The sequence below is a fragment of the Anolis sagrei genome, chromosome Y (genome assembly GCF_037176765.1).
Source record: "Anolis sagrei isolate rAnoSag1 chromosome Y, rAnoSag1.mat, whole genome shotgun sequence".
NCBI lineage: Eukaryota > Metazoa > Chordata > Lepidosauria > Squamata > Dactyloidae > Anolis > Anolis sagrei.
In genome coordinates, this window is record NC_090035.1 from 43,895,584 (window position 1) to 43,908,236 (window position 12,653).

At 43.7% G+C, this 12,653-nt stretch overlaps 1 protein-coding gene across 9 annotated transcripts in view; it reads right to left on the reverse strand.

The window, feature by feature from the left end:
* LOC137095687 (pumilio homolog 1-like) overlaps nt 1–12,653 on the reverse strand; it is a 215,044-nt gene that overhangs the window by 4,322 nt on the left and 198,069 nt on the right. For 8 of the 9 annotated variants that reach the window (XM_067462473.1, XM_067462471.1, XM_067462469.1 and 5 more), the window contains one exon: nt 3,647–5,407. The exons of the other annotated variant lie outside the window; for it this stretch is intronic. In XM_067462473.1, coding sequence (XP_067318574.1) covers nt 5,276–5,407 — 132 coding nt within the window. In that variant the 3' untranslated portion in view covers nt 3,647–5,275. Of the gene's footprint in view, nt 1–3,646; nt 5,408–12,653 lie in introns of those variants that run through there. 9 annotated transcript variants of the gene reach the window in all.

A 12,653-nucleotide genomic window follows, 5' to 3' on the forward strand; every position in this document is an offset into this window, starting at 1 on the left:
TGTGTGCCCCTCCATTTCTGACTGCTTTGGGTTGCAACAGCCTCTGATGGTATCTGTTGGGACTGATTGGAATTCGATGCCCATTTGTACAAGCTGGGACCACTGTGTTCCTCTTTTTGACTTCTGGGAGCTGGAAGGAGCACTGATGGTGGAGCCTGGCCTGGGCAGGAGGAGCCGTATGGTGGCTGATCTCAACCAGGCCCAGGGGAAGTATCGGGACTTCTTAACCTCTTCTGACATATTCCAGGTGCAGTGGGAACTTGTTCTGGCTTTTGGTAATGGGATTCATAGAGAGGGCCTCTCTCAGCTTTCTTATTCCCAGACCTGCTGCCTGGTGCAAGGATTACTAAAGGGGTATCTTTCCAGATGGAAGGTTCATTTGAGAGATCCTCCTCTCATGGTGGTTTGTGAAGAGGGCCCAGGTTTCTCACTCTGCTTCTGGAGGCCTCCAGGTTCAGAGGCTCGTGGCAATGCCTCTCCTGCTTGAGAGGAGCATGGGGAATGATTGTCCATCTGCTTCCCTCTTTCCTTTTGGTAAAGAGATTCTGGGGTTGATAGTTTTGACTTCAAGAGGAGAGGAGTCCAAGAATGGCTGCTCCCAATTAGCATCATGGGGGGCACCTGACTCCCTGCTGATCACTCTTGGAATGCCACGTGAGGGAATGATCGCGGATGGGATGCCTCCCAGAGGCAAGAAGCCTGGTTCTTCATCCCAAGGAGGTTCGTGAAGATGACCTGGATGTCTCTTCATCCCCTTCTATGAAATGTCAGGGGGACATTGGGTGTATATTTTGGTAGGGAATAAACACCCTGGGCTCACAAAGAAGTAATATTGGCCTCTGCCTCCCTCCACAATCACTGTGCTGCAAGGTTGCCAACAGCTATATCTCTGGTGGGGTGTATTGTGGCCATCTGTGCAAATTTTGAAACTGCTAACAGACTGGATGTTGTGCCAGTTGATAAGTGAGATAGATTTGGACTAGATTTGAGTAACACAGGTCATTTTTACATTGGGAGTTGTGTTGTCATGGAGTCCTTTGTTATGATGCCACAGCTGGAAAGAAAAAGCACATGGCTTGCAATGGCCATGCTTGTTTATTGTGGGGAGGGGATGGATCAGAGCCAGCACTATCCATAGACAAATGAGACACCTAGTCCAAATCAATCTCTTGCAGAGAATGGGCAGATGTCATGTTCAGCGGTGATGCAACCCGTTGCAGAAAGTAAGATACTCGTGAAGAGGGCTTAATGGCTTTTCCTTCCTTCTCTCGGCGTCACCAGGTGAGGGAGTCCACTCTGGTTGAGAGGAGCCTGTCAGTTGTTGTTTCAAGATGGTCTCTGTGTTTTCTCTTCTCTTTCTGACCTCTGCCAAATTCAATAGGCTCCGGCAGAGTCTGTAATAATAAGGAGCCCAATGGAGGTTGTTCCTATAAAGGCTCGTGGAGAGGGCTTAGTGATCTTGCCATCCACTTCCGATGCCTGCATGGTGGAATAACCGCAGGTGAGATTGTTTCTGCTTCAGGCTCCTCCAACAATTGATTATTCCAGACAGGCTCATGGAGAAGGCCTGGTTGGCTGTCAATCCCATATGATAGCAATGAGGAGAAACAATGAGGGATGGGAGCCCTTCTACAGAGGAGGAGTCCAGCACTGGTGGTTCCTGGACAGACTCGTGAAGGCGTCCTGGCTCTTTCTCCAGGCCATTTTCATATTTGTCATGATGAGTGGCCATGGGTAGTGCCTGGCTTGGGAAGGAGGACCCCAGCAACAATTTCACCCAGCCAACCTCATGAAGATGTATCCGTTTTTGGCATCATTCTGACAACTGTGTGGTAGAATGGCAAATGAGTCTCTGCTGAGATTTCTTGTGATCTTTTATACAAGATGATTGGCAACCGAATAGTTTTTGCATGGAGCTTGTGTGTTGCATGGAGCTGTGTGTTGGACAGGCCTACCAGTCAATCCATGTATCCTATGCTTAAGTAACCCACTTTGATTATATAACCAAAACAGTTTCTGTTGTAAAGAACCCACTAATAGCAAAGTGCAGGAATATACTGTTTTGCAAGAAAATATATTTCGTGGCAAAATATCTGTGGGGACAGACTGAAAATTCAAAGCATCCAGTAGAGATGGCAAGATCTGCTTAGTGGCCATTGGAGGCCAACTGCTGGGAATTCAAAATAGGGGGTTGGGTAGGAAGAATGAAAGGCAAGAATGTGAACAAGAACAATGGATGCGCTAATGTTTTGGGGCAGGTTCTCTTTGTATTCATTCATTTGCTTGCAATTGAAGACTCACTGATATTTTAATTGCTGTGGGATGCTTCGGTAATCTTGTCTTCTGTAAGATCCAGTATCTGCTTTCCATTGACAGAAGGAGACATTTCTGCTGTGGAGAAATGATTGGTTCAGGATTGCCTTTCATGGGTAGAAAGTTCTGCTTACTAGGTTGCTGTGAGTTTTCCAGGCTGCTTGGCCATGTTCCAGAAGCATTCTCTTCCAATGTTTCGCCCACATCTATGGCAGGCATTCTCAGAGGTTGTGAGGTCTGTTGGAAATTAGGCAAAGTAGGATTTATATATCTATGGATAATGTCCAGAGTGGAAGAAATTAACAGGCATGCTCTTCCCCATCTCTTACTGTAGGTCAAAAAACTACTTCTATTACTTTGTCAGTATAGAAATGCATGTATCTTTCCTTGTTCCAGATCTCAAACAGAATTGCTTGCAGATTCTATTATATTAACAACCTTACCCAGATTATACAATCTGCAGATCACAGCCGTTCCTCCACTTGCAAAGGCAGAGAGGAATTGAGTGAAGATCACAGAATTTTAAGAATCGTTAAGGATCACAAGGGCAATCTAATCCAATACTCTGCAAGGCAGGAATACACACCTACAGCATTGGTGAAAGATGCCTGTCCAATCTGTTTAGTCCTCTGAAGAGTATATCTCATGCTCCAGGGCAAACCCATTCCACTCTAAAGCAATCCTTTCAGTAAAGATGTTCTTCCTAATGCTTGGGTGGAATCCCTTTGCTTTTGATTTGCATCTAATAGTTTGTATTTTCTTGGAACAGCAGAAAACAATCTAAAACGATCTCAGGCATGGGCCAACTTGGGCCCTCCCTCCAGGTGTTTCAGACTTCCACAATTAAAAATTCGGAGGGAGGGAGGACCCAAGTTGGCCCATACCTGATCTACATCCCTCATGGAATCTCTTCAGATATTTGAAGATGGCAATCATGTCACCTCTCTGTCTTCTTGACTCCAAGTAATTCTTCAGACTTGGTTGTGAGGTCTTTAGTCAGCTTGGTTGCCCTTCTCTGAACATCTTCCAGCTTGTTGATGTCAGATAGGTCTGTCTGTCTTCCAAAGGAGGTTCTTCTTACCAAGAGGCAAAGAGTTCCATATTCAGATAGAATTTGGATTACTAACTGGATCCTAAGAAATTGGCTTCTAATAGGTGGTTGCTTTATTTTGGTATCATAGACATATATATACTGAGACCCAGTTCTGGGAGAAATGTGAGATGTCAATAATGGAATGAGAGAACTGTGAAGTGAGAAAGAAAGACAGACAACCCATAGGAAGATTTTGTCCTGGTGCACAATATTGAGAAGACTCAAATGAAAACACAACTCCAGATTCCAAAGTTCTGTAATTCCAAAATAAAGATCACGCATTGTTTAGAGACAATCTACACAAGAGTTACAAAAAATAGTTGCCCAGGCATACACAGGTTTGTTAATTATACACATATGGTTACAAGTGTGCTTGCAAAAAGGTTCATTGGAAATATACACAAGGCTCTGTAAATGTACACCGTGTTGTGTTACAATTCTATATTCAAACAAGGAAAATTGACAGTATGTTACATTCACTTACAAGTAGACAAAATGCAAAATACAGTTTTTCTTCTGTACAAAAAGGCAAAGTGATTCACACTTTACAAGGTGTTAGGGGGACTCAGATCACAAAGAAATCCTACTAACCAGAGGTGGGGGGGGGGGGGGGGGGAGGAGAGGAGCTGGACTTGTCTCCACTTTTATTTACGGCCACAAAGTAAGTATGTAAAACATTACTTGTCGACGAGGTGACAAATTTAAAAAAGAGCATTCTTTGAAACATCCATCAGGCTCTATAAAGAGAACAGTTCTTTCCAAAGGAAAAAAGTTACTTCTGGTTGAAATTATAATTTACAATATACAACACTACGGCCATAAAAGGGGTGAATATACACTGAAATGCACGGGGTTGGCTAATTTATTTCCTTACCAAAATGGGTTTATGCTCATTCAAACTTTTCCACATTTACATTACAGAGGTTTACAAATGTACAATTGTACAATCAAAAGTATGTTCCACTACTAGGGTACATTATAGATACAGATTAGACATCAAAACAAGAGAATAATACTACAAATTTTTATATATTCAAAGTCTACACCAAGTATACACTATATATTTATAGAAGCAAGACCAAAGTAAAATTGGTTTTCTCTCTCTCTACATGCTAAATAATAATAAGAATTAAAAAGGCCTTGTCCTTGTGGACAGAACTGGAGCAGGCAGGAACCGCACACACTTCCCTGCTTTCCAACTGCTCTAAACCTCCTGGTGGGTGTGCAGCAGCAGGGTCTCTCTCTTTCTCTCTCTCTCGAGGACTGCCAAACTCAATTCTTTCACACAGTATACAAGGAAAAAGGAATTGTAAAAGTTTCTGAAACTTAAAAATTGGTTTTTAATTGAAGCTTTGGCAAACTGATTTTTTAAAAAGTTTATAAACAGTGTTCAATGCAGATTTATGCAATTTAACTAAAATTTTAGTGTCTCTTTAGAGTTCTGGCTAAAAGAGAACCCAATGAGTGTTTCCAAAAAGCTCTCTTCCTCTTTGAAGGGAGAGAAATCAAGATGGGTTTGTTTTTAAAACTCTCCAATGAGCCACCTTGAAAGTTCCTGTATTTGAAATGGTTACACCAGTGGACAAAATGTGGTTTCCATGTATATCTCTTGCCTATGTACAGGAATTCTATATACCACCGAAACAGCAGGGTCATAAAGGATTTAAAATAATTAGTACATGTTATGCTGAATACAATTAAAGAACTTTACAAATTGTCTTTTTGACTTCCTTTCTCTTTTTGGAGTTCCAGGTCCACGACAATGCGCAACCATAAATGTTTTCAAAATATATAGTGGAAGATGACTGATTGCTGGTTGTAAATTCCAGATGGTCACGGGCTATTCCTTTCTGTATGCCACTCATGGCTTCAAATGATACCATTTGGTGGTCCACAGATGGGCCCAAGATCAACCCCGTTTTTCATGTAATACTTCTCTAGCTTGGCTAAGATGTGTTTTCCATAAGTGTATTTGCGGAGAGTGGCAATATGTGGCCGGATCTATAAGATGAGAAAGAGCAAAAGTTTAGGAACAGGAGGCACATAGATGCAGTACACAATGGTCCTAAGTTCTGAGTGACATGGGACACTCCTTTGGTTAGGTTGAAAAGGCAATCCTTTGGAAGTCTTTCCATCCATGTTGCCAGAGAGTGGAATCAAGCAGTACACAGGAAATCTCCTGAGTTACAAAGAAGTTCAGTTCTGTAGGTTTGCCCTTAAGTTGAAACTGTATGCAAGTCAGAACAGGTACATTTTTTCAGTGTAACTCCAGCGACACACACATTTTGGATAGCATAGGGAAGGGTTACCAGTCCTGTTTGTTTTGCTGCCTATGCCCCTGCTCAGAAGATTTCAACCTCACTTTCTGTCCCTGTGATAATTGGATTTTGAGAAAATTGGGCTTGTTCTGGAAACAAGGATTGGGCATGAAGTTTAATGGGAAAGCCCCTTTTCCCATGATAATAACTTGTTCAGGCTGCATTTCCCTTCCTAGGGGTAGATCCCACTCACTTTTTATTGTCTCACCCCCATCCTTAACTATGAAATGTAAGTCGAATGTTTGTAACTTGGGGACTGTCTGTACTGACTTATGAGTCTTAGTATGCACAATGCTTCTTTAAGAATACAGTGCAACCATATACAGCACACGGGAGTATGTAAATGCCTCAATATATATTAATATCTATTGTGACTGATATGTTCAGCTGCATAAATGCACAGCCAGCAGTTTAAAAGATTAGCTGCATTTACTGTAGAATACACTTTCAAAGACGACAGCCCTCTTCACCCAATCTTTATAGGCTTCCCTTGCAATAATGATTCACTTTGAGAACTCTATTTTTGGGTTTTTGTTGCAACAGACTATTCTCTGGAATAACATGAAAGGAGAGCAAACATGGAATAATCAGAGTATATGTATACACTGCAACTTATGATATGGTACAACATATTATATAATACTAATAGTATAATGTACTGGTAGTGTATTATATATATTGTGGTATAATAATATAATACAATATAATAATACATAATCATATGATAAGTTTATATTATATATTATGTATAATAATAGTAATATTGCAGTATGATGTGTTATCATTTTTGACATAGATATGGATTTGTTTTTGGGATTTCAAGAGTTAGTTATGGGAGCAAGAGGAGGGCCTCCCCAGTGGATCTTAGTGTCCGTGCTGGTTCATAGGGGGAGATGCGATCGCGGAGATAGGCAGGGCTCGAACTGTTTAGGGCTTTATAGGTCATTACTTGCACCTTGAATTTGGCTTTGCAATTTATTGGCAGCCAGTGGAGCTGTTTCAATAGGTACACTCCCTATAGCTAGCTTTGGTTAGGAGCCTGGCTGCCGCCTGTTGTACTAGTTGGAATTTCCAGGCAGTTTTCAAGGGCAGCCCCACATAGAGCGTGTTGCAGTAGTCCAATCTGGATGTAACCAAGGCGTGGACCACCTTGGCCAAATCAGACTTCATGAGGTATGGTCGCAGCTGGCACACAAGTTTTAATTATGCAAAGGCCCTCCTGGCCACCACTGACACCTGTGCATCAAGTGACAGCGTCAAGTCCAGGAGGATCCCCAAGCTACAGACCTCTGTCCTCAGGGAGAGTGTAACCCCATCAAGCACAAGTTGCCACCCAGATTACTTTCATGGAACAGAGGATCCAACAATTCAGTAACCGTACTAAGTCCCTTACAGACATTCAGGAACTCAAGCTCTTCTTGGATTCCACACAACACTCTTCTAGGCACGCAACCCACATCACACCAAGACCAACATCATGGGGAACCTAATGGGGAGATTATTTCAGATATGGACAACCTTCAGGCTTGGAGGAATTTCACCCGTAGAAAGAGACAAAGGATCAGGAAGCCCCCTCAGAATACTTCTGCTCAGCTACAGTTACACGATAGATTCCAAATTCATACACAACTAACACCTGATCAGGAAATGCAAGATCTTGGGGAGGACCACAATGACTTAGATTCCACTCAGTGGATCATCCTTGATCAGTGTGTTGGGGATAGCCATGACTGGTACAACAAGTCACCACATTCACACTTACACAATCATGCAGATGTTTCATCCTTTCATCCCAATCATAGACCAGGTGCAAAAGGACACACACAGAAGAATGATGGGCTCTTGGACAAATCTCAATGGATTGTCCTTGACGAATGCATCGGGATGTTGAGGAGGAGGACAATCCTTTGCACCTACACAATCCACTTCAACAGGTCACTTTTCTGGGGACCTACAAACTACCTTGCACAAAAGGGACCCTGTCAATCCTCAAAGGAAACAGGCCGTGGTAGTAGGCGACTCCCTCCATAGAGGAATGGAAGCCATCATTTCCATGGGATGGCTCGAGAAATATTCTGCCTCCTGGGGCAAAAATACACCTGTCACTCAGAGGCTCACCGGGCTCCTCAACCCCCTCCTTAATGTAGGAACCAATGATATTGCTAGGCATACTTTTGAAAAGATCATGGTCCAGAAGGTAGAAGAGCCATCTAGGGGGTTGGCTACTCTTGATCTCATCCTAACAAATGCGGAGGACCTGATCGATGTGGTTGAAGTGGTAGGATCCTTAGGGGCAAGTGACCATGTGCTCCTGCAATTTCAGGTATAAAGGAAGGCCGAAACCAAGACAAGTCAAACCCGCATTTTGGACTTTAGGAGAGCTGATTTCCAAAAAGAGAAGGAAACACTAAGCAGCATACCGTGGACACAGATACTAAAAGACAAGGGAGTTACGGATGGATGGGGGTTTCTCAAGAGTGAAATACTCAAGGCACAATTGCAAACCGTGCCAACAAAGAGAAAAAATAGGACAAGTGCAAAGAAGCCAGAATGGATGTCCAAAGAACTTCTGTGTGCTAAGACACAAAAGAGATATGCACAAGAAGTGGAAAAAGGGAGGGGACTTCCGGGTGGATGGCATGGCGGCAGGACGGGCACTCTGAGAGCTCTCGAGTGCTATTGCCTTTGCGACCGGGTAGAGCCTAAGCAAGGCTCCCTCTGCTAAGTGGAAAAGACTTAGCAGACAGTTAAACCTGCAGGGCACCATCCGATGGTCTAGGAGACCCCCTCCCCTCAAGGGCGAGGGTCCATGGACCCGGGAATTTGGTGCCCACAGGGCAAGCGGGTCACCAAAGAGACAGCGCCGGTAATACAATTGGCTTACTGCTGACCGCCTCCACTTTCCAAGAAGAGAAAGGAATCAACTGTACAAAATTGAGTACTAAGAACGAATCTCTATCTGAAGATCAAATAGCTTCCTGGGAACTGAGAAAGAAAGAAATACCCCTCACGGGGGGAGAAATTAAATAAAAGGCTAATTAATTTGGAAAGACCCTGAACTGATCAATGTAATTATCTCCAATAAAAGAGAAAATAGTTGGAAATCAATAAAGGCAAGAAGCAAAAGAAGGAGCTTTGCCTAAGAAATTACAAAGATAAAGCAGGAAAGGCTGGGATAAAAAAGAGAAAACGAAGAGACATTTTGGAAAAACACTGACCTTGAGTGAAGGATTGTTTTGTCTACACTCCCTCCTTCCCTAAAACAAAGTTACGAGAGAGTTTGTGTGGCTAGAGAGTCACCACGCCAACGGTGACTGGGAAACAGGCAACAGGAGACAGGAAGTGATGCTTGGAAGAGGCGAGACCATAGAAAACAGGAAGCAAGAAGATAGAGGGACCAAGAAACATAGAGGAAACTCCTAGACAACACGGAAATTGGTAACATAAAATAAAAATAAATATAAATACAATTATTTAATACAAAAGCCACACAATTAAATAAACTGCACAAATAAAAGTGAAGAAACTTTCGAGAGACTTTGGAAAGATGGAGAGATGCAGAGGCGGAGAGACGGAAGCGGAGACGAGGACGGACAGGTGAGGATCAGTGCGGCGAGAGATCAGAGGAACGACGGGCGAGGATCGGTGCGGCGAGGGACCAGAGGAATGGTGGAGACGAACGGCGACAATAGGGACACCGGGAACGACGAGATTGAAGGAAGATAACAATGAGATTGATGGTGGACAACAAAGGAGCTAGGCATCGGATGGAGGAATAAAAACAGTGTGCAGTGGAAGAGACGCAAAGACATAAATACGACAGATTGAGGAAAACTGGGGGGGGGGGGGGGGGGAGAGAGGAAAAGCAGTGGAGACGGACCTGATAAAGAGGTGCACTGAGTAAATCCAAATAAAAGGAGCAAGACAGAGTAAAGACTGTGGCAATACTGATACATAATATTGGATGAACTTCTTCAATTGATTTATTTAGAATATTGAATGAATTCCCTCAATTGATTTACTAAAAGTTAATAGAATAAAATATAACCAAGCCTCCCACGTTAATTGGAATTGCAAGAAACAAATAATCGTAAGCTATTAACTTTAATTAAATAAATATCATAGCATAAATACCTCCATTAAAGATTCATTATATTAGAATTCACAAATCATAATAAGTACTATTTAAATTAATTTGTTTAAAGTACAAATATACCATTAAATTCAATTTGATACGCTATATATATATATATATATATATATATATATATATATCCAATTAAGAAATTGACCAATAGAGTACAATCAATAGGGGGAAAAATGACGACTCCTAAGGCAAAACTGGAAAAAGAACCAAAATTACCACAAAGAAGAATCTCTCTTCCTGATAATCCGAATTTTAAAGATATTCTGAAGGAAATACTAAGACTGTCTGAAAGCCAAAAAGCTGCCCAAGAAAATCAAACAAATTTTCAGGAAAAAATGCTAGAAATGAAAACTGAGATTACAGGAGAGCTAAGCAAAATGAAAAAGAATTATAATTCACTACAACTTGATATCAATGAAATTAAACAAGACAAACAAAAACTAAAACAACAACAAGATGCACTACAAGAAAAAGTAGACAACTTGGAGGCCACTTGTAGCAAATTAGAAGCGAGGCAAGAAAAACTAGAACAAAGAGAGACAGAATTCCAACTCCGGTTTTGAAACATTGAGGAAGAACCGAAAGAAAACATAGGAAGTAAAATCTGTAAGATCATAGCAGAACTCCTAGAAGCTACAGAAGAAGATATTGCGGATGATATCGAGAAATCATACAGAATAATGACAAATTACGCAAAAAAAATAAAGTATTATTACTATAACTTTATTTGTACCCCGCTAGCATCTCCCAAGGGATTCGATGCGGCTTACAACAGGCCGAAGCCCACACAATACAACAATACAGTACCTAGCAAATAAAACAGTAAAGCAAAACAATAACAATAGCAGTACAACAAGACATTATTAAAACTGAGCCGGCCAGAGTAGGGGTACAGGATTAAAAGTGCTGATGTGTCGGAGGGATATGGGATTATAATATAAGTGCGGTGTGCAGTGTGCGGTGATCTTGGTTCTAACTAAAGTGCTTCTGGGATTTGGTACTGGGGTTCCTAGTCTGAAAAGGCACATTGGAAGAGCCAGGTCTTCAAACTCTTTCTGAAGACTGCCAGTGTAGGGGCTTGTCTGAGGTCTTTCGGGAGGGCATTCCAGAGGCGGGGGGCTACCACAGAGAAGGCTCTGTCTCATGTCCCCACCAAGCGCGCTTGTGACGCGGGCGGGATCACGAGCAGGGTCTCTCCAGATGACCGAAGTGAACGTGTGGGTTCATAGACAACGATACGGTCACGCAGGTAGGGTGGTCCCAAACCGTTCAGGGCTTTGTAGGTAAGCACCTGCACATTAAATTGGGCTCGGAAAATAAATGGCAGCCAGTGGAGCTCCTTAAACAGGAGGGTTGACCTCTCTCTGTAGTGGGCCCCAGTTAACATCCTAGCTGCTGCCCGTTGGACCAATTGGAGTTTCCGAGCCATTTTCAAGGGCAGCCCCACGTAGAGCGCATTGCAGTAATCCAGTCTGGAGGTGACTAAGGCGTGGACCACCCCGGCCAGAACAGCCTTAGCAAAGTACGGTTGTAGCTGGCGCATAAGTCTCAGTTGTGCAAAAGCCCTTCCGGCCACCGCCGATGCCTGAGCCTCAAGCGTGAGCGATGAGTCCAGGAGGACTCCCAAGCTACGGACCTGTGGTTTCAGGGGGAGTGTAACCCCGTCCAACACAGGTTGCCACCCTATACCCCGATCTGGTTTACGATCGACCAGGAGGACCTCTGTCTTGTCGTCTTCAGCTTGTTCGTCCTCATCCAGATAGACACAGCGGCCAGGCACTCGTCTAGCACCTGAGAGGCCTCCTTGGAATTAGGTGGAAATGAGTAGTAGAGTTGTGCGTCATCTGCATAGAGATGGCACCCAACTCCAAAACTCCGGATGACCTCTCCCAGCGGTTTCATGTAGATGTTAAAAAGCATGGGAGACAGAATAGAGCCTTGCGGGACCCCACAGGTCAAAGGCCAGGGGTTCAAGCAGGCATCTCCCAGCTTCACCATCTGGGTTCGTCCCTCCAGGAAGGACCGGAGCCACGACAGAACCGTGCCCCCGAGACCCATCCCAGAGAGGCAACCCAGAAGGATACCATGATCGATGGTATCGAAAGCCGCTGAGATGTCCAAGAGGACCAGCAGGGTCACACTCCCCCTGTCCAGTCCTCTACGGAGGTCATCCACCAAGGCGACCAAGGCTGTCTCAGTGCCGTGACCAGGCCTGAAACCAGACTGTGCCTGATCTAGGTAATTGATGTCATCTAGGAAGCTCTGGAGCTGGAGGGCGACCACCCGCTCCAGCACCTTACCCAAAAAAGGGAGGTTGGAGATCGGCCTGTAATTGTTCAGCACTGTAGAGTCAAGGGAAGACTCTTTAAGGAGTGGACGAACCACAGCCTGTTTTAAGTTAGATGGAAAAATCCCTTGCTCCAACGATGCGTTAATGATCAACACAAACCAATCAACCAACCCCTCCTTGGCAGATTTAATAAGCCAGGATGGGCAAGGGTTTAGGGCCGAAGTGGTCACCCTCACAACCCCAAGGACCTCCTCCACGGTCTCAGGAAGAACAAGCCAAAAAGAATCCCACAAAATTGGACAAGCAGAAGCCTCAGTCACCTCCCCTGGCACTGCGATGAAATTGGAGTCGAGCTCAAGACGTATCTGGGCAACTCTGCCTGCAAAATGGTGTGCGAAATCGCAACACCGAGTTGCTGGGTCGTCCGAGATCTCCTCCACCACAGGTGGGTGAAGGAGCTCCCCGACAACCCGAAACAGCTCTGATGACCTA